Source organism: Strongylocentrotus purpuratus, unplaced genomic scaffold (genome assembly GCF_000002235.5).
Source record: "Strongylocentrotus purpuratus isolate Spur 01 unplaced genomic scaffold, Spur_5.0 spur5_scaffold_6, whole genome shotgun sequence".
Taxonomy (NCBI): domain Eukaryota; kingdom Metazoa; phylum Echinodermata; class Echinoidea; order Camarodonta; family Strongylocentrotidae; genus Strongylocentrotus; species Strongylocentrotus purpuratus.
The window spans coordinates 15782213-15809882 of NW_022145612.1; the positions used below are offsets into that span (position 1 = coordinate 15782213).

Consider the following 27670-nt stretch of genomic DNA (forward strand, 5'->3'; position numbering starts at 1 on the left):
ATGTTGGTTGGCAGTCATCCAAAATTCCCAATAATGCAAGAAAACTTTTTTTTTTCGTCATGGGGGTGAATGAAAAGTGAAAATGGTTGGCCTATTATTGAGTCTCTTGTTGATTTCGTTTATAAATTGTATAGCCAATTTATTTCCGATCAAGAATTCCCGACTTCAAGCCTCAATTAATTTCAGGAATGAGGAAACTCCTGTTTTGTTTTCTGGAGAATGATTTGCAATAGGCTGATACTGAAGTCTATAGTACAAGAACACGGTGTTTTTTTACGACACCAAGACGTTATTCCTGCCGATGTTGTTTCAAACAATGAGTCACAATTAGGTCTTTAGTTTTGTTTGCACGTTACTTGCTACTTATTTGTTATCTGTTTGCCATCCCAAATCCAAAGTAAAGTCAACTTCAAAGTTTCGTGACACATTGAAGAAAAAATCGGAATGCCTACCCATTTACATTGTGTCTCCACCAGACTCAGGATGACGGCTTCATTGCAATAACAGAAACAATCTTTTCCTTCTTTTTTATTTGTTTTACACCTCTCTCTTCTCAGAACGTTCTCTTGAATAAACAACGTGGGAACTGCAAATTGCTTCAAAAGATGCTATATAAGTGATGACTTATTTAAGTAAATATTGTTGCACTTGACTGACCTCGATCTTCCCCGACAATAATTCTGAAGGTGTGTTCTCGCCAGCCACCACTGACTAATAATACATGTAAAGGCTAGGCCTATAACATGATTATGATATGTAAAGCATGGCCTGCTTGGGCGATATTTCTTCCAATTCAAACTATTCAAATATTATTATCAACATATATTTCCATGTTGGTATTAGTGTTATCAATGACTTCGATATCATGATCAGAGGCGGCGATCTCGATGGGACCAGAGGGGACACGTCCCTCCTCAGTTTTTTTTAGGGGGGGGGGGGACTGCAACACACTTGTTGGCTCTGGAGGGCCCAAGAGTGCAGCGTTTAGACTAATAAATTCTTCTCGCTCGGTCCCTACGCTCCCTCGCATAAAAGTGAAGTGGAAAAAAGTAAATTGCTTGTTTTTACAATATAATTTTGCTAAGGAATGTGTGTTTTTAATGCAACAAAACTTCAAAAACCTGTAAGGGGGTAGTCACTTCCGTCACCTCCACTATGCTCCCTGCTCGTCTCTCACACCCCCCCCCCCCCCTTTGGTCATGAAAAGAAATCACCGCTCCTGATCATGATAATGGATCTGATGAATATGATAAAGTCGAATAATGCAATTCTATTGTTCCAATGAATATTGAAAACTAATCATGGTCCCATTCGGTGACAACGACGACGCCCTATAGTCGCGTTGCCTCCTTGCTGTATTCCATCCACCTATAGTAAGAACCCCCCCCCCCCCCCATCCCATGACGGTCACCCACATTACGCCATTTTGGTTTGTTTAAGAACACATATCTGAAAACAGAGCGGAGTAGCCTACCTTTGTATATCATTTTCATGGCATAGAAGACTTCAAAGTTTTCAAATCAAACTCAAACAAAACTAACATGCAGTCATCATATCGAAAATGATAATAATTTATTTTAATCAAACGCAATTCTCCTTTGGACTTAACACTGAACATGAAAAGGTGTCTTTAAAAGTTCCAGACACCCGTCACCTCACACCAATAAAAGGTTGCTATAATTGATTAATAACTTGACAAAGACGTCTAATCTCACGTTGTTCTTAAATCTTACCATACGGTGTAATAAACTGTAAATTGTCATATCCCGTTCAAATTTCCGGTTTATTCTTACTAGCTTGCCGATGAGGGGCCCTTATCAATTAAGAGATTATACTAGCTTCAGACAAGTCTGAGCAGGGAGTACCCTGGTCTTAGTTACACCATTATTAACCGTGATAGATGATTTTATGCATACAAATGAGTATCAGTAAGTGTTGTAGTGAGGGTTCAGTTACCGGGGGGGGGGGGGGGAGTCAATGTCAATTATGTTAATGTTATAAGAGAACTAAACATAGTTATATAGGCGTATAAGCGGATCCAAGAAAGGAAAAAAAAACGGAGGGCAGGCAGACTGGTACTGAAATTTGGTTGGAGATTTCGATGCGTCCGGCCCGTGAAATATAAATAAAATGAAAAAATACATGGTGGCTTCATAGCCAAAATATTGATCAAGCCGTGGAGAAAACTTCCCAAAGTTTTCAAACTTCCCAAATGCCCGAAATGCATCAGGTCTTTCGTCTTCTTTGTGCATGGCTGATCGTCAACGAAACGGAGTTAAGTCTTTTGTCAACTCTGTTCGTTGCAACGGCAGGCAGCCAGTTAAAACGAACCCGTTTGATAAAATTATGGAAATCAGTGCAAGCATTACTTTAAACAAACAGAACTTTGTTATTCCTGGCTCATTTTTCCTGATTGAGGTGTCATATGAAAGGGCAGGAATTGAACTTTCTAGAAATGTGATTTTCCCTTTAAAATTCAGATACCGCCCGCCAAATGACTTTTTGGTTTCCTCTCTTCAAATTGCTTTTATTCACTCATGCGTGAAATATGCATCATATGAGTTGCATCAAATGAAAGAGGAGGATCTAAGCTTTCCAAATATGTGTAATTTATTAATTATAATTGCGATTTAAGTTATGATAAAACATCGATAGTTTTCGGTTTCGTTTTTTCTGGGACGCACTGTATGGTTACTTGATCACGGAAAATATAGCTCTCACACAACATCCTGCATGCCTTTTTTAATTCGAAATAAACAATTGGCATTTATTGTGGTAAGATTAAATAAAAAAGTTTTATAAATTTATATGTAGCAATGTTGTACATATTTAGGAGGTAGACTATTAAAAAGGAATAAAATGTGAAGTGGAAGATAATTCTTAGGTAGTGTAGCACTCTGCCGTAGATGGGGTAACTCATTATTTTTCTCTGCGACCACAATGACTAGGTAAGAAATGACTTGAGGGACGATCCGAGGAAGACAATACAACGATAGCTAGTAGCTCCATCCAAGTCCCCCCTCCCCCTCCCCCTACCCCCACCCCAACAAAAAAATAATAATGATACAAATTATTATTTTTTTTTTTAAATGAATAAATAAAAATATTAAAAAATATATACATGATAATATTAATGATAATGAAAATTTAAAAAATAATCACGAAAAGAGAAAAAATGGGAGAGAAGAAAGAAAAGGGAAAGAAGACACTAAAGAAAATTATACAAAGAGCCCTTTTCAAACTTGCAAGACCAATGCGCTCCCCAGATATTCAATGAGATCCCTTCAGTGGCTATATCGATCCATCACCACTTGTTTGGTGTACCGTATACTTCGGCATTTCATTCTTGTTACCTCCCGAGGAGTTTGTGCGGAAAAGCCATCTCAAGTCGAACGGAAAATTAAAAAAACTAAATTAAAATAAACCATTTTATTGATGTAACCAAAGTTAATGCATAAGTCTTTGTGAAGTGCCTTGTTACGAATTCACCTGATAGAAATAATTGTATTTTAACAATAAATATGCAAACTGCGTATGTTACATGTTATTAGGTAGTGCAAACCATTTTGTTTGTCCTACCTAGCAACAACTAATGCATGCAATTCGCATTCTGACTATTGTAATACAATTATTCGTAACAGTTGAATGAAATATTTTGTAAAGAGGCACTTTATAAAGATTTAGGTATTTAATTTGATTACATTTCGAAAATGGTCTATTGGGTCCTGCAAGGTCTGAGGTGAGTCCAGGCGCGGATCCAGGATTTCTTGAAGAGGGGGCCCCACTCTTTTTTTTTTGCTCCCGAAAATTTGAAAATCGCGCCGGCCGAAAAGTCGCTCAGGAGGGGGGGGGGGGGGGGGGGGGGAAGTGAGCATATATATATATATTTTTTTTTTTGGGGGGGGGGGGTCCTCGAAAATTAAAAAAATTGCACCCAACTCCAAAAAAAGTTAAAAATCACGTGTTTTTACATGATTTTTTTTTTCTCAAAGGGGGGGGGGGGGCGGGCCCCCGCCCCCCCCCCCCCCCCCCTGGATCCGCCACTGGGTGAGTCCTATAGCTGACGTCAAGCGGGGAAGAATAATGAAGTAGAGGGGGTGTGGGGTGGAAAGGTGGGCGGGCATACAAGTTATCCTTAAGTTTGGTTATCTATTTATTCTGACAGGGTATATCTATTGATCTTTTAAAGAGTTGCGATTGATCCAAAACAACTCAAGTCCTCCAATCAATAGCAAGTTTGCAGTCTCCAATATCTTATGTACATAGTTGCGATTGATACAAACTCTTTACCAGACGGGGCCCTGCACTTGGATGATCTGATCAAGTACAGGACTGCCAAGCCACGAATTATCTACCCAAAAGAAATAACAACCTCAGTGTTTAAAAAGTATGCATACAATTTGAATATGTTAGTAAAACGGTCTATTCTATGATATTCACAACAAACTGATAACGATCTCCATTTATACATTGATAGCTCAATTTGTTTCTGTATCCATACTATAACTTCTGGTAAAAGTTGGATTGCCCGTTTTCTTCATTCTCTATACTAAATGACTAAACGAATGTAATTAGGTTTTTAAGAAGTTGCTGAGCCGATAGGCCTTTTGCTCGTCAGCCATTGACCACTTTGACATTAAATAAACAGTTTTAAAATCCAATTTATCCAAATATAATATTCAAAAAAGCAAATCTAATTTGAAAAGAAAACAAATCCAAACAGACAGGCGTAAATATTCACTCCTGAATGATAAACGCCTATAAACCTAAACAACAAACAAACAAACAAACAGTAATTATTTTTCTGTTTAAATTATATTTTATTTCCTTCCTCATAAATTCACTATGTAAAAGAAATTACCACAATAAGTAATATAAAACAAGATCTTCGATACAAGATACTTCATGAATTACATCAATCAATGAACAATGAACATAGACAAATCTCAAATTATACATGATTGTTCATTGTTTCTTTCATAATAACAGTTTATAATAAAAAATAACATTAGCGGAAGGTATGAATTAACATAGTCCCACCCAATCACACACTCGCACAACCTCAACTCGCGCCACACAAACTCATTACACCCCCCCCTTTTTTTTTTGGCCCACCCATCCCACACCCCTTACATACCTAGCACACACACTGCATGCAATCTGTTCCGGTTTGTCGACCCATGGATCTACTACAAGAGAGAGAGAGAGAGAGAGAGAGAGAGAGAGAGAGAGAGAGAGAGAGAGAGAGAAATTATTATTAAAAAAACACATCCATTAAAGTAAAAATGCATCGATTTGTTCCCATTTCTGTAAGTGCATCCCCAGTTTTCCCTTTTTGAAGGCTATTTTATATTCCTCGTCTCTGTAATCTTTTATTATGTATTACCTTCTGTATGGATGGCGGAGTTCCTTGTTTTCTGGAGGAACAAAAAGATATATAGTCATTACTAGCAGTGGCGGATCCAGGGGGGGGGGGGGACACAGGGGGCATTATTTATAAACAAATAAAAGAATTTAAAAAATGCCAATGGCCGGCCTAAAAAGGTGACCTTACCCCCCCCCCCCCAACGGAGCAAAATGTCAAATTTAAAAATTTCGTGACCAAAAGTGTCCTCTCTTACCCCCCCCCCCCCCCCCGCTTATTCAGCGGCTGGTTGAGTCGTTCCGATTTTGGGGGGACTAATATATATATATATATATATATATATATATATATATATATATATATATATATGTTCTCTTTCCCACACGGTGCCCCCCCCCCCGTGTGTCCCCTCGGCTAGAAATATAATACAATTTATTACAAGTATTCTAGCAGTATTGCCGGATATTCCCATAAAAATGGGTTTCCAATCATCATTTAACTTCGGTTAAAGTAACTTTTTCATGACCTCCTGCCATAACCGTTTTACTTCATGACAATCTAAAAATAAATGTTTGTATTTTTCTACTCTACAAACATGGTCTGACTCAAAACCAAATTTAATTAGCTCTCTTTTCGTATATACAGCCCCTTGCAATTGCTTGTATTAAAACTCTCTTTGTTTATTATATAACATTGCACATTTTCATCCTTGTGAGTGTTTCTTTCAATTCCCTCATTCCAAGCTCATATTGACAGTTACCGTCTGTAACATGTAGGCTAATGTGTAATCTTTTTGGAGTACCGAAGCTGTGACATTATACAAATCTATTTTTAGAATTTCTCAAATTTTACTCATTTTCTGGAAGAGCATCAAAAATAATGTCCAAACGTCGAAAACCAATTGAATATGTTAAGTATTGGCTGAGACATGACCATCTGAATAAAAAGATTTCCTATAGGAGCTCAGTGTTTTTTTGCTCTGGCTCGTAATGTTATGAACCAGAGCAAAATAACACTGAGCTCCAATAGAAAATCTTTTTATTCAGATGGTCATATCTCAGCCAAATACTTAACATATTCAATTGGTTTTCGAAGTTTGGACATTATTTTTGATGCTCTTTCGAAAAATGAAGAAAACAAATTGAAAAATTCTTAATAGACTTTTGATGACGTCACACTTCATATAACCGTCTAGAATTTATATCACATAGTTTCTATAAACGTCCAAATATCATCAATTCTATTTCAAAATTGTAAGTGTCCACTTCCATAAAATCACTTTGTATCCATTCTTCTCTGATTGCTGAAAAGATATTTTGAATTTTAAGCAAGCTTTCAGTTGCAAAACCCAAATTATAAAAATGTGAGATTGGTTTTAAATGACCTCTGACGATTATATCTGATGCTTGAAGTATACCTTTCTTAAATTATCTAAATAAAAAAATGTTGTATTGCTGAGACGTACACACTTTTTATTAAAAATAACCGGATTATTCCTATTTTCTCCAAAACGTCTGCACTTATCTAATTCTTGTCATGCTTTCAACACGTCTTTATAAATAAAGGGTATGCCCTTCAGATCCATTTTTATCTATGTCATAATTACAAAAAGTTAAAATTCGACCATTCAATGATTTGAAAAAGTGGTCAAAGGTTACTTTCCAACCTGAATACTTTTCTCCATAGAGCAAGCGTTTTCACAAATAAATTGAAATTCGTTATTCTGAGTATAAACCCAAAGCAGTAATCCTGATATAATATTTTCCGTTCTATTCTTTCTCTACCTCCCCCAATAAAATGAAAAGAAATCTTTTCAATTTCTTCAAAAATGCTTCGTGGGACTGTCATATAAAGAATCATTATGTCATGTAGAGAAAAATATATAGCGCCCGCCTTTGGTTTTGTTCTAACACACTGTGGCAAATATGACATGACTTGCTGAAATGACAGTGGTCAGTGGTCCAAAATACAGGATGGTGATTCGCCAGAATTCAAGATTAGCGGGGTATAGTAGTTTAAGCCGTAATTGACTTTTAGATTTGCGTGGACTGATACGTGTGACGTCCATTCAAATCAAGGCAGTGCATTAAAAGGACGTCGATCGTAGCAATCCCCATTAAAAGTCCCTATTACCTCACATGGGCGTACTTCGATTAATGGATGAGTGATCTTTGCAAAGGGAAAAACCCCTTGTATTGTCAGTCATTTGTGGGTAACAGTGTCTGAAAAGTGAGACTAAAATAGGCACTGTACCCCCTGAGGAGGGGGGTATTTGTGACAATATGTAATTGATAGAATTCTTGATTTTTGAACGTTTTGGAAGATTTATGATATTTTCGTAGGACTTGTCAGTAAAGATAGGATTACATTGTCAGTTTTTAATGTTTAGACGGGAAAAAGAAGAAGACAAACTTTCAAACATTTTGTCATGTGTTTTTCCATCAAATTTGTTAGTTACACGTCCATTGGGTGAACTCCTCAATGCGCCCATCTTTTATTTATAAAAAAGAAGAAAAAAGACTAAAATGTCAATTTTGATTGCAATTTTAGTCTTTTTTTTTTGTCTATGGGACAACCAACCCCCGAGAACAATTTACCCCAGGAAAATTACCCCCCTGGGAATATTACCCCCGAACAAAACAAAAACAAACTCCTTTTTAATATTAAAACCAACATATTTTATGGTGAGCTTCCCCTTCAACGAACAGGGGGTAATTTTCGGGGGGGGGGTGGAAATTGTCCAATGGGGTACTTTTCCGGGGGTAACTGTCCTTTGGGGTGGTTGTCCTCAGGGGAAGGGGGATAATTTTCCGGGGGGGGGTAGTTTTCTGGGGTCAGTGATTGTCCAGGGGGGAATTGTCCTGAAACGGTTCGACACCAGCTAGTGTAGAGTTCAGTGTTTGACCATGGACCCTACTACGAAGGGTCCATGGTTTGACATTAGCCAGAAACTGGCACATCTAGGCTCTATTCAATACTTTAGGTAAAGTGTGAAAGTGTCAAATTTAGAGAATGTGATAGGGGGAAGAGTAGAGGGGGGGGGGGGGGTACTTTAGCCTTAATTTGCAGGCTCTATTTTAATAATAATAATAATTAAAAAAAACCGTGCTTAAAAAAAAAGCGTATCCACCGTCATGTTGGGTCAAGCCACATTTATTTTACCTGGTCAGTGTTATATGCACCAATAATAAATATACAGTAAAAAATTAAAATATGCAGCATGGCTAAAATAATGAATCTTTTGCAAAGTGTAGAAATTAGCCCGTGTTTTCAGACTACGAGGTGGGTTGAGTGATCGTTAGCTGCGGTAGGCAACTCTTCCAAGGACATAACACCAGTAATCAGTGCATGCAGTGAAGACCCTGGATTCATTGTGTGTTTGGCTCTAACCGGAGCAGCAACAAGTGTGTTTGGTCGCTTAGAAGCTAGGAAGGATACAGTTTTGCAGATATACTACCAAAATTACTACAAAGATGCAGACTTCAGGTATTTCTCATTTAATCTGATTAACTTTTTGAGTGTGATTGTTTTAATGTAGACGAAATACAACTAGTCTAAAGAAGTGATGAGTCGATGGCTATCCACGTTTGTGTCTATTGACTTTTATTCGGCTTTTGTTGGGATGTATTGTTTGTAGGCATCATGAGTGTACGGCACGCCAAATAGGAAATAATTAACTATATATGTGGTAAGATATTCTCAGGCGAAATAACCTTTATGCATAATATTTCTTATCAAATATGTTTAGTTATAGGTCCAGCAGTCCATATTTGTCCATATATATGTTCAGTTTATTAGTTATATATCTTGCAGCCCATGGCCTGGGATCGCTGATCTCCGAAATAGTGGAGGGAGCATAAGATGATGATGAATTGATGATGAATTGTTGATGATGCATACACTTTTAATTTGTTAATTTTGATGCATACAAGTTATTTTTTATATTTTTTATGCATAAATTCTATTCATCATTTTTTTTAGGTTTGTAGGTTTGTATATCATGCATACATTTTTGATACTGAAACTTTTTACGCATAGTTGCAAAGTTTTCATGCATAACTCATAATGTATTAATGTTCGTTATATTTATGCTTAAACTTCATATGTATAAACTTTTTATGCATTTTTTTTTCATACAAAAAACCTTTCCTTGAACATTGGGTGTGCCAAAGTGGGAGAGACTGCAAATTTTATGCGAAACGTTTATGCCTCTCTCCCTCTCATGGGTATTTCAGTAGCAACTGGAATTTGAAAAAGTTGAATTCAAAGGTACTTCAACAAACAATATGAAATTGAATATCTATATATTTTCTACCAGGAGACAATAGGATGACTTTGACATAAAATCTATTTTGATGGTCATTTATCAGCCGAATTGGAATGTCCCCACCTTATGACACAGGTGAAAAAATATGCCTGGAGTTGTCATGATTGGTTGTATAATGTCATCTGTTCTGTATGAAGTCTGACGAAAACTCTCTTCCATGTCTTAACACTGGTGGATCAAGTCTATAGAAGGCATATTTTAGGGTTCTTACTTGTTTCTCTATTTTAGGCCAATTACTCTAATTCAAATTTCATATTCACATATGCCATGTAGGTGCACACTACCACCAGTGTAAAAATATAGTTAGGGCCTACTGACTGTCCATGCACACCACATGAGCTCTTTTAGAGATTTGGTTTCGTAAAATGTTGCAATTTCTTGCAGCAATATTACGGTTTTTGTGTTTGTTTGTTTTGTAAACAGAGCTCTTTTTTAGTTTACCAGAGTTCTTTAATTTGCAACTTGCCAGAACTAAATCAATTCCCCTCCACCATGTTTTCAGAATTGCCTCTGGTAAACATTTTATAAAGCATGTCCACCATGTTGACCATAAGAGTTTGTTTGCCTAAGTCCCTGCCCCTTGTTTGCAGTGTTATTAGAATTAATGAAGTGAACCTCAGGGGGCTACATCTCTGCTCGACCATGACCATGCTTACATGAAGTAGGCAATTTCAGTAACAGTCCTATGCAGCTTTGAAGGGGACTGGCATTTTGTGATTAATGACCACGACCAAGTAACAAAACCAAAAAAAAAAAAGGGGGGGGGGGCACAGCTTGCCTTATACTTACTAGTCAGGTGAGATACAAGGTGAGATATCTCTCTTCATTTCTCATTCCCTTGTTCTCTATCTCTACCCCACTCTCTCTCTCTCTCTCTCTCTCTCTCTCTCTCTCTCCTGTTTTCTCCCCCTTTATCTAGATCTCTGTGTAACTTGTGTATAATCTATTGATTGAATTGCATGCAGTAATATTTTGATAACTTTATGAATGGTCATAATAATTTAATCAAGGTTGTCAATAGGTTTACATGAGCTTCAAAAGGAAATTTCCACAGGTTTAAATTAGAAAAACAGACAATTTAGCCCCTAAAACACTGCTTTGAAGAAAAATTTAATATAAAAATTTACCGGTGCTCCTGGTAAATTTGGATAAATTTCAAATAGCGCCTACGGCCGTACAATGGTAGCTGCGACCATGAAAATCTCAGAATATGTAGTTGTGATATATAATTTCAAAACAGGAATAGCTAATTGGTCGATTTTAGTCAAGAAACATTGTTTTATAGCTTAATTAATATCTTGACCTTGAGAGGAAGCTATACAACATAAAGAGTTTATTATTTACAATTTCATAACTTTAGACTTCATTTCAACCACGACAACGTTCACTGAATATTGTAGGCTCATATGCTTCCAATATATTTTAATTTGAACCAAATTCATGACCCCATACCAAAACTTTGTATTACCTTGTGGCAGCGGTGGGATTGTGAACCCAGTCTAACTTATGATCCAACATTTGCTTCTAGGATGAATTTTTTCAGAGGTATAGTGTAAGTGGTAAGGTTAGAGTTGAAATTGAGTTTAAGAGTGGGTTTAGGTAGATGGTTTAGGTTAGGGTTATTTTTAGTGTAGGGTCTAGATGCTTAAAGTTAGGAATTTTGTTAAGTGGTTTGGACTGACTGACTGTAGGGTAACTGTAGATGGAGCATGTGTCAAAGAACCAATGGCCAGTTTGCGTTTGACTTTTATCAGATACAGTTTTCACAGATCTGTTTCTCTTACTTTTTTTTCTTCCATTTAAAGGCAGGTCTAATGTATAGAATTTTGCTGTCCTATTCATTACCAAGAATAGCAGAAGAAAGAAATTAAAAAATAAACAAAGTTCACACCTTAAAAACATTTTCTTGTGATTTGCTCTACTGCAAGCTCTAGTAGGGCTATTTACTTGACAGAATCAGTGATTACACTAAAAATGGTGATCAGATATGTTGTGAAAGTATGGTATAAAAGACAATCACCTAGCTTGGACGTTCCCCTAGGTGTATTTACAGTTCATCTGCCTGAAAGTAGTTCAGAGTATCGGTAGACATTTTCACATAGCATCAAATACATGTAACAAGATATTATCTTGACAGAATCAGTGATTACACTAAAAATGGTGATCAGATATATGTTGTGAAAGTATGGTATAAAAGACAATCACCTAGCTTGGACGTTCCTTTAGCTGTATTTACAGTTCATCTGCCTGAAAGTAGTTCAGAGTAGACACTTTCACATAGCATCAAATAACAAGATCTTGCACTATATCTCTCATTATATGCCCTGGCTACAATGTATGCACGTTCCTAGCTGTTTCTTTGAGATGGTATAAATGGCTGACTGAGTTTGAGTGTATGTATGTTATCACAAGGTGCTAATGGGCTAGTGGTTCTTAATTCTCTGCAGGAGCTTGTTGCAAGAATGAGGGACCTGGCTACCCCACCCCCCTGGCTGCCATGAAGTCACCACGTGAGAAGCTCTTGTACGTTACGGCTGTGCGTAGGAACACCCCTATCAAGAAGCCAGATTTCTTGGCTACCGTTGATGTTGATCCAGAGTCACCCACGTTCTGTCAGGTAAATGATGCTACATTATGAACTTGCATAGCAGTATGGCGATATGGTAGTTGAGTCATGCAGGCCTTGCATGAGGCCACATTCTAGTGGCCTTGGCCTTGGCCTCAGACGGAGTTTAGGTACAGAATTTAGGGAAATACCGGTATGGTATTTACACATTGACTTCCAGATCTTGAAGAATATAGTGTCTGTTTATTTGCTTTATGTGGGCCTACATGGTAAATTTTCGAAAGTAAATTGTTAGGATAAGATTTATTACCTGTGTTAATGTAGATTCAAGTAAATAATGCTGTCAATTATCATGACAAATTTAATACTGAGACAAGGTTTCCCAGATAGTAAACCAGTCCAACACTAACAAAAAAGGCTTGGGAAACAGATTTCATGGCATTTTGGGGGTAATGCATTGCTATATAACTCTTGCAAAAATACCAATGAATAAGATGGAGTCAATTGAATGCCATGCGCATTTTATACTTGAAAAAAAAGGGGAAAAAAAAGAGTAAGCTAAACATTGGAAAGAAGGTAAAAAAAAATCATGATTTTTCTCATGTATTGACTAAATATGTTTTATCTGATAAAGGCCTTTCAATTGATTTTATTGTTTTTAAACCTGTATTTATATATATTTGAATGTTAGATATTACACACATTTGGTGTCATGAAATGTAAAAGTGTGATTTACACAGAATATGGGTTTTAAAGATTGCCTCTATTTCACAAACAGTAAAGCTGTCTATTTAAACACCTTTCTTGATTAAATATATAGTATATGTTGCCATGCCACGCACAGAAAAGAAATTATTAGATAATGTGGTGAATAAGTCATATTATGTTATCCCAAATGAATTGATGTCCTTTTACAGGGTTGAATTTTAAGCAGAAAATACAAAACATGTACATCTACAGTGTATGTACGGTATATGGCAATTCTCACAGGTCTTAGCAGTGTAGTCCATTGGCCCAAAACTGAAATGGCCACCATCCCTTTGACACAATCTTAAAATAATTTTTTTCTGTTACTTGTTAGTGAGGACCCTTATAGCTATCTGAATGTGCTTGTTTGCCCTAAAGTTGGAGGTTGGTGTGACCACTAAGGCTATATATTGACATGGTAACAAATCAAGAACATTAGCTCTTTAGAAAAAAAGTATTTGTAGTTCAGAAAGGTATTACTATTAACTCATATTGTAAGCATATCAATATAATGTACTTATGATCTTCATCAAAGAGAAAAGAAACATAAATCTTTGTCTGCTATTCTGAAAAGTAGTTTATTTCAAACTTTGCTCCCCTCAAACAAAAATTAAAAGTATAGTGTATATATCATACAACATTTTGCACAGTGCATTTATGAACTCGCAAATTTACCAAGGACACATAATTTTATTTGAGCCCCAGTTGTGTTTATACAATACTACCTAATACAATAACACCATTATACTGGTAGGCCAAAGTACAACTTTGGAGAAAAAAATCTATGGAAGATAGCCAGACAGAGTATTGTATCCACATTCCTCCCTTTCTTTTAAAGTCTGCTCCAGCCAACAGCACACATTTCCAATCTCCATTTCTCTATATGGATACATGACACGTACATCATCACTGAATATGCCCCCGCCCTCTGGAACAAACTCCAACCCCAAATTCAAAATGCCCTATCCAATGAATCATTCAAAACCCTTCTCAAAACCCACTTTTTTAATCAGTTATAGTATACTGGAGTCGCACTCAAGTAGTTAATTCCATTCAACTGAATTGTATTGTATTAGTAATATTTTATTTTATTTTGTTGCTTTTAAACTATTGAACATGTTAAATAATTATACTAAGTTAGATAGCACCACCTGTGCGCTTAGAAACACCTGTTTAAAGCGCCCTATAAATGTAATTATTATTATTATCATTGTTGACCTCTTGTATGATGTTGTAGATCATCCATCGTCTGAACATGCCCAATCTGAACGATGAGCTCCATCACACTGGCTGGAACACCTGTAGTAGCTGCTTCGGAGATACCACCAAGTCCAGGAATCGCCTGATCCTTCCTTCCCTCTACTCATCCAGGGTCTATGTCATTGACACCGGCACTGATCCAAGAAGACCTGGAATCTTCCATGTAAGACAAATGATATTTTTTTACTATAATTTTACTGTTTATGTGACTCTATCTCATTTTATGGTAGGCTGGCGGATGTAGAGACAAACCCACTAGGGTTTTTATACAGCAACCAAATTCCTACTTTTTACTGTCAATATTTTACTACAGTCAAACCTGTCTATAGCGACCGCCCAAGGGAAACACAAAAAGTGGCCTTTGTAGACAGGTGGTCTTTGTAGACAGGTGGTCACTAAAGCAGGTTTGACTGTATTTTGATAACTGCAACCAAGATATAATAATTATTTATAATATTTATTATTATATTTACTGCATGTTGATGTTAGTGTTTTCATTATGGAATTATGGAATTGAATTAAATTGAATAGATTGTTCAGTTTGCTAGTGGAATTATTACATCTCTCGATCGATCCAATATATTTTCTACAGTACATTTATGACGCCTCATTTCTCTCAATGTGTCATGTGGAACAGATAGCTCTTCTCACTATCAGCTGTCATTTCAGAGTTCAAGTATTTTAATGTTTGTGATTTGAAAACTGTCAGTGTTACAAGGTGTACTGTGTTTTTGTGCCTCCTGAAAAATACTTTATTACTCTAGAAACAGTTATTCTTTGAAAAATGGTAAAGTAGAGAAAAATGGCAGATGCTACTCCATACAAGTAAATGTCATGATTATGTCATGATTGTCATGATTGTCATCATTGATTATACCTTGTAGTTACTTTATCTCTATATCCCCCACCTGTACTGAGAGCCAGAAGGGTGTTAACCCATACACATTACAGTGTAAGACAGAGTTATAGTACCGGTAATGCCTTTGTGGCTCTTAAGTCTCAGCAGATGATATCTTTGCAAAGGTGGAAATATAATTATAAGCCCTGATGATCTGTGCGTACTTTCAAGCTAATTTTTAGCGAGGCCTTCTGACGACGTATTACATACGTAACAAGCTTGAAAGTGCTGGTGTTATTTTTGTATTTTTGGATCTAACCAGGGAATAGGAATTGACTTTTAAAGATGAATGTGGGATTATGCATGCATGCTTGAAAACTGTTGAATTTTTGTTTTAATTATTCCATTTTAAATCAAGGATTTCCCTTCAAAATGCCTGGTTACCCTCATTTTTATGCCTCCGCCACCGAAGGTGGTGCCGGAGGCATCATGTTTTCGGGTTGTCCGTCCGTACGTCCGTCCGTACGTCCGTCCGTCCGTACGTCCGTCCGTCCGTCCCGTTTGACCGTTATCACAATATCTCAAGAACCATTTAAGATTTAAACTTAAGACTCGGGAATAGTATTTATCACCATAGGAAGACGATCTGATTAGATTTTGGAGTACGTAGGTCAAAGGTCACAGGTCACAGAGGTCAACTTATGAAATTCCTTGTATTGAGTTTGTTAGCGCGATATCTCAAGAACCATTTGAGATTTAAACTTCAAACTTAAGGATAGTATGTATCACCATAGGAAGACGATCTGATTAGATTTTGGAGCACGTATGTCAAAGGTCAAGGGTCACAGAGGTCAACTTATGAAATTCCATACATTGAGATTGTTATCATGATATCTCAAGAACCACAGGAGATTTAAACTTCAAACTTAGTGATAGTGTGTATCACTATAGGAAAACAATCTGATTAGATTTTGGAGCACGTATGTCAAAGGTCAAGGGTCACAGAGGTCAACTTATGAAATTCCATACATTGAGATTGTTATCATGATATCTCAAGAACCACTGGAGATTTAAACTTCAAACTTAGTGATAGTGTGTATCACTATAGGAAAACAATCTGATTAGATTTTGGAGCACGTAGGTCAAAGGTCAAGGGTCACAGAGGTCAACTTATGAAATTCCATACATTGAGATTGTTATCATGATATCTCAAGAACCATTTGAGATTTAAACTTCAAACTTAAGGATAGTATCGTCGCTGTTTTCACGAAGTGACGGTAGCGAAAAAAAATTGCACTCACTTTGCGTTACGATTTTCCTCACTACCGTCACTTCGTGAAAACAAGGACGGTATGTATCACCATAGGAAGACGATCTGATTAGATTTTGGAGCACGTAGGTCAAAGGTCAAGGGTCACAGAGGTCAACTTATGAAATTCTATACATTGAGATCGTTATTGCGATATCTCAAGAACCACTGGAGAATTTTCACTTCAAACTTAATGATAGTATGTATCACCATATCATAATATCTCAAGAACCACTGGAGATTTAAACTTCAAACTTAATGATAGTGTGTATCACCATAGGAAGACAATCTGATTAGATTTTGGAGCACGTAGGTCAAAGGTCAAGGGTCACAGAGGTCAACTTACGAAATGCCATACATTGAGATTGTTATCATGATATCTCACGAACCACTGGAGATTTAAACTCCAAACTTGTTTAAATTGCTCTATGGCGGAGGCATCATTTTCGACTGCGCGCAGTCAAAATTCCATCTAGTTTATTTCATATCTTGATAGATCATGAAGTAAATGATTTCATACCAAAATGTTGGAATGGATTCTGGCTAAACATTGTAGGAATCATTTTTATGCGAAGAATTAGACCTACAGTAATTTTGTTTGAGGATTTGGGAGCAGCACCCCTGAATGTTCCAATAAATCCTAATAACTGGTGCAAAAGGGATGGAAGCTATAGGTTCCTTATTGCAAGGACCCTACTTTCATCAGCTCAGGTTAGTGTATGGTCTGCGGACATCTTGTTTTTTATTGCCCTTTGACCTGTAAGTGTTGTGTGTAACTGTGTTTCTGCTCAGACTATTGAACCAGAAGACATTGGCAATCAGACTGGTCTTACTCAACCACATACAACTCACTGCCTTGCTAATGGAGAGATTATGATCAGTTGTCTGGGAGACTATAACAACAAGGGAGAAGGAAAAGGTATACAGACTAATTATTTGTTTGTTTGTTTTCTTATTTTTTTCTCTTTCTCTTATTTTTAATAAGTATTGATTGACTGATTGATTCATCCATTTCATAATAGTTTGGTCAATTTTAACTAATAGGCCATGCAGACATTAATGTGGAGGTTTTGGCAGCATATTGTTTCAACGACTGTTTGTAGTTTAAAACTTTGAACACTTGTCGTCCCGGCCTTTTATAAACCTGCTTCTTCTTTAATAGTGAGTAGTCCTTTAAAACTTTCAGGTTTTGCAAACTTGAAACTTATGACAATCCTGTAAGACCCAATATCTTGTATTTGTTTTGCCTGCAGGTGGATTCATTCTCCTTGATGGCAAAACATTCCAGGTCAAAGGTAACTGGGAGCATCATGGAGAACATGCCCCCTTTAACTATGACTACTGGTATCAACCATTTCACAATGTGATGATCAGCACTGAATGGGGTGCTCCCAAGGCATTCCTCAAAGGATTTGATCCAGCTGATTATGCAAACAGTATGTCCTTTTTATCTTCTTCTTCAGTCCAATAGAGTACTAAAGTGTGACGACAGACTAACCAAGTTGTTACGGTTGCTGGTTCAAAACAATTTTGTGCGAAACATTATTGCGATCGATGATCAAACCAACCCCCAAAACCGAACTTGCCCTGCTTCAGCCGTATCTTGAATGATTTTGCAGTGACCTCATGAGCAGTCTCTGTTGTTTAAAACCAGTAACCTGAACCACAAGCGAATATGACGTTAGCACTTTGGTACTCTATGTATCACCAGTTCAGAGCCAGAAGGGCGTTCACTTTGTGTGAAAGCGTAATAGTTAATTCCCGTCTGGCTCCAAATATTTTCAACATGTTTTTGTATTTTTTTTTCATATCATCATTGCTCAGTTCTTTTCTCCTTGTTTGCAGTGTTTTTCATTTTCTTTCCATGTTTGATCCTTCTATGCAGTCTGACAAGATTATCTTTTTTTTCAATGTTCATATTTGTATACAATTTGGTTGCTTTTTATTTCCTCTCTGCATGGTTGCTGGTTTCACACATGTGGGGTTGGGCACCTATTGACAGAAGGATTGCTTTGTGTAATTACACCATGACTTTGCAAAATTCTCCATTTCTTGACATGATGGCTCCGTAACAACCCTTTAGACTAATTTGCCTTAACGGCACAGGGAGATTGTAATGTGGCATCAAACTTCTAAGATCATTGGAATTTGTAAATGCAGTACATTGGTTTTATAAATGCAGTACATTGGTTTTATAAATGATAACACCATCTGAGGATATACTAGGTACGTTTTTAGGAAGTCAAAGGAAGTCAAAAGCAGGATTATATTGTCCACCCAAAATATAGATTTAGCTTTATTGACCGCACTTCCATATGAAATAAACACTTAATCTCTTTCCTTCTGACTTACATTTTGAATCTGAGTTCTATCATTCATTGAAAAGAAGAGAATATAACATAGGGACTGGGTATTCCTACTTTGAGTGTGAGGAATATATGTGTTCAGTGCTATATTTGCCTCTGCTTTCTTATATTTGCTGGTTTGTTGTGTTCATATCAAGGTGGTTTTGTGCATTTAACTGATTGGTTTTTGGATATGATATAGCAATTTATCAGCTGTAGCAATCTATCAAGTTTCTGTCCAAATCCATACTGTTATTTCATACTTCAACTTCAATCAGACTGTAGTAAGACAGCTGGGAAACATTTCAGTACAATTGGCTTCAGAGGGATATCAATTGCCTGAATCATAATTGTATTGCTCACGTTCAAAGACGGCGGCAGTATGGTTCTGACAATATTTTTATTATTTCCAAAAAAGTTGAGTCAGCTAGTCAACATCATTACATATGTTATCTACATCAAGCATATGCCTGTTGCTCAGACATTACAAATATTAAAGTTTGTTTGCATTTTGTGGGACCCTTTGGTTTGAGGTTATGCCTACTTGGTTTTAACTTTGTGTATACATTACGTAAATCTTTATCTACATCATATAGAAGGGTTTGCTTATGTGTACGTTTGAGCTTATGCTGTTCTTTGTGTACAAATGTAAGCAGATTGGACAAAAGAGCTCTTCTAGTTTTTAAAGGAGAAATAATGTGATCAATTGTGCACCTACAGTTGCATCTGGGGCTCAAGGGGTTCCACTTTATCTGTTATACATAACCTTCCCATACTTATCCCTCTTTGAATTACTGCAGTTCACCATTTCAAACCGGAAAGTCAAAGTATGAAGTTCTAAAATTCATATGTGCTGAAAAACAAACCAACACATTTTGATTACACCCTTCCTTTTCAATTAAATAACAATACCAGTAGTTGTATTTATTATGTTATTCAAGCTTATTTTTCAAGATTTGTAGAATATTGTCCATAAGGCTAGTTGCCAAACTGGTAAATATTTTGTTATATATACATACCTGCAAACATGTTTTGAAAAATGTGCAACTTTATTTGTGTCAGTCAGAAAAGTATTGCAGCATTATTCTGAAACCACGTTAAAACTGTTTAGAAACTTATTAATGTGTGGGATGGGCCAGTTAACTACGTTATTCTACTATATAATAAAGTTTTGTTGTAGATGGTATATAGCAAGTTTTTCCATGTGTGGGATTAAAAAATGATTTTACACCAGTCTTCAGTGGTTTGCCAGGTGTGATATGGTCTGCTAGGGATGTTGTAGTCTAGTGGATAGGTCCCCAGACTGTGGACCTAATGGTTTGTGGTTCTGTACATTGCACTAATCTCTTTTGGCAAGACATTAATGTACATTTGCCACCCTCAACCCACGTGTAGAAATTTGGTACCTGGTAGGAAGTTATTCTTTGAATACTTTCATTTATTTAGGGCAGCTTATAGCTGGAGCCAGGGTAATAGTATTAATTTGCAGGTGCCTTAATTGCCTGAGCATGTGTGGGCGATCAAAACAGGACTATAAACACCAGTCTTCCGACATTGATTTTGTTCTATAGATCTGTATGGTAAGAGTATCCATGTGTGGGATTGGACGACTCACAGATATCTTCAAGAGATTCCACTAGGCGATGAGGGTGCCATACCGCTTGAGATTCGATTCCTTCATAACCCAAGAGCCGCCGAAGGATTTGTAGGATGTGCCCTAGCTTCCACTGTCTTCAGATACTTCAAGAATCCAGTAAGTTTGTCTTATTCTTCAGTCAATGTTTTATGAATATTTTAAATGAGGAACAATTCTAGCATTTTATCAGGCATTACTATACTCGACTTCTACCCTGTCTTGTGCTATACTTTCAAAACAATTTGCAATTTGCACAATTATTTTATTGCTTTTTTAAAAACAAAGACTTACGTATCGTGTCTGTGTCAGTTCATCATGGCTATATGCTTATCATGAGAACTGCATGACCCTCCATAGCATGAGCTCCTACGTTCTTTGATCTTCCATTCACATTCGGGGGATTCCTCCGATATTATTAAGCTGTAAAAATAAACCGTTCTATATTTATAGTCTGTAGAAACACCTACCGTAAATTAAAGTACCTTCACAGCAAGCCCTGGGAATAAATAATGGATGTACATTGATAGTAGGGTTGCAATGCATTTATAGTAGTTCATCATAATTCTTAGTGTAACCAGGTCACACCTCCCTGGTGTAACTTCCTATATGTTATACGAGTCTGATACCAATTATAACCCAAATTAGGGCAAAATCAAATCAAAATTGTCACATTTATGTACTGGTACATGATATTTTTTTCTGTTTCATATTGAATTTTGTATACAGTCATGCACTACTGTACTAGTAATATATGAAAGGTACTCAATTTCTCACTCATTAAAATGTAGGCCTATGCTATATCTTCCAACATAGGATTCTACAAATGATGGTAGATATTTGACAGGAATCCATAGTAACGTTAGCTTGTATGTCGATCATGAGATGCAACTTGAAACCAAAAAGGAAACACACATAGAAAATAAAATCATAACAAAACAAAAGCAAATGGGTTAAAGAGAAATGACAGGATTCTATTTCAGTCTGTATATTCTACAAAAAAATAAAGGAGGATATTTGAGACATTCTGAAAGTGAAATATTTTGTAATTCAAAACAGATGCCAAGAAGGATCATTAGAGAAATAAAAGGATGGAAAAAGATTGTTTAGTAAGATAGGAAGGGATACAATGATATCACATAATGTTATAGCAGTGAAATCTCAATGTGCTCTACAAAAACATCAGTGCGCTAAAATGATTTATGTTTTTATACAGACAATCATGTTTTGTAATATAAGAAGGATTCATGGAGATCTCTGGATGCAGGAGCTAATATATGCCGTAAAGGGCCAGTTTTCTTTGCATGCATAAGGCTAGGATGGACTGACAGATTGTATTGTGTTGATAGGGTCGCTGCATATTTCTTTTCTATAGATATTGTTAACATATCTGTCTAGTTTCTCACCATACCACTCAGTTTATTGATACATTCCTCCTATGAATTATATAATGGTTGAGCGATTTTATCAACAAGTTGCCACTGATATTTTTTTTGATCAGGTCAAACACTGTTGAAAACTGTATAGCGCAGATAACAATTTCTCATACTCACCGTTGAGGGCGTGTAAAATCAAATATGTTTAAAGGGGAAGTCCACCCTGATATTAGGTTGGTTTTGATTGAGGCAATATAATCATGATAGAAACAGGTCAGTAAAAGGTTGAGAAAGACAATTTAAAACAAAAAAAGTCATGAAATTTTGAATAATAGAGGCAATAACATGAGAGAAACAGGTATGGTAAGTGAAAGGTTGAGAAAAACAATTAAAACAAAAAAAAGTCATGAAATTTTGAAGGTGCAATCAATTAAACACAAATTGGCAACTCTGTGACATATCTTGCGAGCTCCCCTCCCATTTGACCTGAACTAAAAACTTCTAAAATCTATATTATTCCTTAAAGGGATTGGGTAATTTTGTCTCAGATTCTGAAACAAAATCCTGGATATAGCTCATGCTGCAATGATAATTATAAACCTTCAGGTCAGTCAGTCTATTGGGAGAATGAGTATGGTAAAACCGCTCACCTAAAGATTTTTAAAACTTTTTTGAGGCACTTCATGATCATTTTGAAGCGCAATTTGTTTAGGGCTTCAGTATTACACCATATCACAGACACTGATAACACGTTGGGCCATGCATCTCAGATTTAACATTGTTACACGATGCCTCTAAGAAAATTTTCAATCATATATTTAACCTAAATGTTATTATTGCAAATGTGCTTTTATACAACACTGGTATGAAACAAATCTATTCTATCATCAATTACTAAAGAAATTAGAGTTTATGAAAACATTTTCTGAACAGAGTAAATTGGAGAGGAGCTTTCTTGAGAGTAAAAGAAGAGTAATATATTAAACAGGCAGGTTTTACGTACAGGAGGAAATTTGTTTATGGTTTGAAAATGACACTCAGCAATCCGTAAGACTTCCTAAACACGTTTGACGGCTCAAAGTTCAAGGCTGTCTGGGATTGTGATCATTATGCTGCGTATTCAATATTTATAGTTTGATACGGTATGATGTAAGGGCTCTTACCTAATTGACCAAACATTTGCTTACTCTATGACCAAGTGTATAGGTTTTTTCTTAATTGTACTGGCAAAGTGCTTGCACGTTTCACACACCAAAGGTTTAATGCCGTCCAACTTGAATGTCATTAAAAAAAGACACGTCAGTATTTACAGTTTGAAATACTATATCGTCTCTGTCTGGAAACAGGTCAAAAAGGGATCATGTGTTGAGCATGCTCAGTTTGTTTAACTATTCAAACAATTAGACCTGGGAATCCTGATTATTTGTTCTTGCTTCTATTCTATCCTTTACTCTACCAGGATTATGCTGTGTTGGCAAAAAAAGGTCCAGTTTGTATTTCACATTTTAAGATCTTATAACGTTTTCCCCCTTCTTCTTATTTGATTAAATTATGTTGCATAAATGAAAGAGTCATTTAAAGGTATTGTTTATAACTTCCAAGAATGCATGTTGAAAAAATGGCTAAATGGTGGTAAGAAGCATGATAATCAAGGTTCTGATTGTGGTATGAAATTTCTTAGAAATAACTTGAGTTCCTATGATGTATATGATTATAGGGTTACATGTGTCATAGTTTTTTTCTTAAAAACAAACTAACAATTTTACACTATATATAGATATCTGTCTAACTTTCAAAGATTTTATTCTTACATTCCTATCCAATTGAATATACATCTGAAATATTTTATTGACTTTGTGAAAATGTTAAATAGCGCATTTAGAACAAAGAATGAGGAATAATTCTCAAAAACTATAGTGTATTGTGTTGATTGATGGATAATATATAGAAATATCCCAAAAGAAAGTCTGTAATGAATTAACAACATCTCTTAGTCTGTCAATTAGGATCTCTTAAGATATAGTCATGGTTTGGGTAATTTCTTTTACCGTCTAATTTCTTTGGAGGTTGAGATTTTACATAACAGCGCAGGCTGGTTATACTATTGGTGTAAAGAGTGATATATGTGACAGAAATATGAAAATCAGACGTCTTTATATTGCTGATTTGAAAGTGGTCCGTAAAGTGTACAAAATGTAGGAATATATGCTTAGTGAAGGTGTAGGAAGTCAATGTTTCCTCTTCATACGTATGATATCTTATGAATGATTTTAGGAAATGTATATCGGACCTTTATATCCAAGGTACTTTTGTAATGCCATGTCAGAGATACTGTATGAGTCTGAGTCTACACTGGTTGAGTAAAGATAATATGTACATGAAAGTAAATTGATTTAATGTTATTTTCAGATATAGTCTCACATGACAAGATATTTAAAGGAATCCATGTTTTATTTTGGACTCAGAATGGAAGTTGGGCTGCAGAGAAAGTGATCACCATCCCTCCCAAGACTGTGGATAATTGGGCCTTGCCTGAAATGCCAGGTTAGTGCACAATCAACGACTATAATATTCAGGTCTGGATGATGACAGACACTATAGCCTGGCTAACTGAGAACTTGAAGCATATGAAACAAGAAAGGCTAATTGGCAGATTGGTGTTAGGGGGACATATAACCCATCCCATTACATCAAACAATGTGGGTTACCATAAGTACACATTAAGTACCTTCTAAATATGCCATATGACAATTTTGGTTTTGACATTTTTTACATCTGATATTTTTACATCTAACATTTGGCATTTTTAGCTCTTACAATTATCACCTCAAACACAATCCAATTTTTAGGGCAATTTTGACTTTCCTTTTACATGGAAGCTTGTTGCATGCACCCTCAAATTTTGATTTTAGTATATACATATAACTTTTCCAAATGTCGATCATTGAAATTTTACATTGCATTTCAGAGATATAATATATTATATATTATATTATATTATATTATATTATATTATATTTCATGCTATTGCAAACTCTGCCTAAATGGCATTGAGGTCAGCTCGTACAGTATGTGATACGTGCACTTGGCTTAACACGTTTGACGTCTCAAAGTTCAAGATTTATTGAATTTTCAATGGCTTTGTTCAATATTTATATATTTGAATATATTATGATAACCCCTTTTGTTCATTATATTGCTATTATGCATCTAAACAAATATTTGGATGTGTTTGTGACAATTTTTAAGAGTAGAATTCATGTATGGCATAATAATAGTAAAATTAATATGACGGCTCATTTAAAACACAAAGATATAAATATTTTGCCTATAACCTCAATATTCAAGGAAATATCAATATGACCCCTTAATTTCAAACCTGTGAACAATTTATTATTCGCAAATATTAGCAAAAATTACCCCCATGTTATGTGAAATTTCTAATTGCGTACTCAAAGTCACTGTGAAGAGACACACATTGATATCTCTTGCTCTTTAAAAACATATATATACCCCTTTTTTCAGATCTGCAAACATTACCCATTTTTACGTGAAATTTCTAGCTATCATGCATACACAAAGTCCATATGAAGACACATGCATTGGTCACCGAAGGAAATAATTGATATTATGATTTACAATGGCTTTTTCCCTCCTTTTCAGGTCTTATCACAGACATCCTGATATCAATGGACGACAGGTTTCTGTACCTCAGCAATTGGCTTCATGGTGATCTGCGTCAGTATGACATCACTGACACCAAGAACCCTAAGCTTGTTGGACAGGTAGGTGGGAGCTAGTCCAAACCCTGATTCACATGACAACTGAACATTGATGAAGAGATATCTTCCACTAAGAGATAGAAGGCTGTCTTTTAGCTCTAAGCATTTAGTATTATGAACCCACTGACCACATGAACCATATAGCCTCTATGTTAAGGCTATGAGAATGAGATACTTGAGTCATCAATGGTTTAAAATTTAATGTCCCAACACTTTCTATCATTCCCCACGCATTTCCAGATTTTTTTTTTTAGGGGCTACTTTGCAAGCTTGCTTGCATAAAAAATAACACTCTTTAATTTGCTTTGCATTGAAATAGATTTTTTTGTGTGTGGCCCTTTTATGATTTTTGGGGGCCCTTTTTAGCATTTCTGGGGCGAATTTTTCCCCTGTATGGTTTCATGTGCAAAGTGTGCCAAAGTGTCAATGGGAATTGGTGAAGACAGGGAATACCATTGAGATTTGTTCACACTTTGTATCTTGTGTGTCCCAGATCTTCATTGGAGGTTCTATCGTCTCGGACGGAGCAGTCAAGGTCACTAAAGACACGGAGATGACCAGTCAGCCGGATCCTCTCTATGTCAAAGGTCGTAAGGTCACAGGAAGTACTCAGATGATCCAGCTTAGCTTGGATGGCAAGCGTCTCTACGTCACCATGTCTCTATACAGTATGTGGGACAAACAGTTCTATCCAGATCTCATGAAGTGAGTATCCAAACGTTTAGGGCTGGTCACAAATCATTGGTATATGACGACCCCCCCCCCCCCCCCAACAAAAAATCTGTGGAGAAAATGCATGTTGCCCCACTGATTTAGACCAAAATAAGCCTTCAGCACTGGTTGGTTTCCAGATTTAATACATTTTCTACATAGACTGATTGATTATTTTTGTTCTAACATTTACTAGTTTTATGAATATGGCCTACAATGTCTTTGGCTGAAGGATTGAAGTGCCATGCTCGGGGCTTGAACCCACAACTTTTTGATTCCCCAGTCTAGTGTTTGAACCACTATTGATTCAATGTTTACCTATCTTGAATTCTGACAGCACCGGGTCTGTGCTCCTTCAGCTCGACGTTGACACCGAGAAGGGAGGTCTGACGGTCAACAATGACTTCCTGGTCGACTTTGGAGATGATCCTGAAGGCCCTGCCCTGGCTCATGAGGTGCGCTACCCTGGAGGGGACTGCACCTCAGACATCTTTATCATAGATACAGAAACCGAAGAGATCCAGTCCCAGTTGTAGGCGTTGATAGCTCATATGTGTGCATACAATTGTAATCCGGCCTATAACATTGTACATTTAATTGATGCCATTAAAGCTCGGTTATCATAACGTGGGTTGAGTTTAAAGAGATATGTATGCCTTGTGATTGTTTTCATCAATAAATATGGGGTCCCTTTCTGGGTATTCGGCAGTGTTTACCCCCATAACATTTAATCAGGGCCAATGGTGGAAAAGTATTTCTATATGAATATATAACCAAATAAGGGATATTGATTAATAATATTATTACCGATACTCGGTTCTTGTATAGCGCATATCACATTATATAACGTCTCCATGCGCTTCCAAAGAGTTTTGGAAATTATTACCCGTTGCTGATTGAATTTTATCCCTTTACATAATAAGTATTCACATAATATCAGATATATAGATTATTTGCATCCATTTAATCTATGCTATATTTTTACAACTATGTATATATACAGAAAATAGAGTTGTGGTGTTAAGAGGTATGTTTATTGTAGTAGCCAAATATATAGTTAAGAGAGGAACAAATACAAATGATAGTTTTACTATTACTTTTCCATGAACCATTTTCCCTTAGCAGGGGTTGGTTGGCCGAATCCTCAATCTCCACTCTCTTCTGTTCCCTGTTTGAGCCGCTGTCAGATTTAGTTCCTTCTTTAAGTAACCTTCCTTCCAACAAGTTTCCGGCCTTCCTCTTCCTCTGCTTCCTTCCACTGCTCGCGTCATACGGTCTTTTGCTCGTTTTCCTTCATCAGCCCACTCCGATTGTCCAAACCATCTCAATCTCATATCCCTAGCCAACTCCAGGATGTTACCTACCTTTAGCTCCTTTCTTATTTCCTTGTTTCTTCTTCTGTCTCTTAATG

At 36.4% G+C, this 27670-nt stretch overlaps 1 protein-coding gene across 1 annotated transcript; it reads left to right on the forward strand.

The window, feature by feature from the left end:
• The first annotated feature begins 8708 nt into the window (after window positions 1-8708).
• Window positions 8709-26804, forward strand: LOC582523 (methanethiol oxidase). Its single transcript, XM_782470.5, has 10 exons — window positions 8709-8851; window positions 12140-12309; window positions 14243-14428; window positions 17205-17331; window positions 17666-17848; window positions 20329-20510; window positions 24232-24310; window positions 25430-25551; window positions 26042-26253; window positions 26597-26804. The coding sequence occupies exons 1-10, from the start codon at window positions 8839-8841 to the stop codon at window positions 26793-26795; spliced, it is 1473 nt and encodes a 490-aa protein (XP_787563.2). The 5' UTR covers window positions 8709-8838; the 3' UTR covers window positions 26796-26804.
• The last annotated feature ends 866 nt before the right edge of the window (window positions 26805-27670 follow it).

Bases quoted from the DNA above. Each gene is read 5' to 3' on its own strand.
- LOC582523 (XM_782470.5), top strand. The intron at 17,332-17,665 runs GTATACAGACTA...TTTTGCCTGCAG, and splicing joins CAACAAGGGAGAAGGAAAAG to GTGGATTCATTCTCCTTGAT. The intron at 20,511-24,231 runs GTAAGTTTGTCT...TTTTGGACTCAG, and splicing joins TCAGATACTTCAAGAATCCA to AATGGAAGTTGGGCTGCAGA.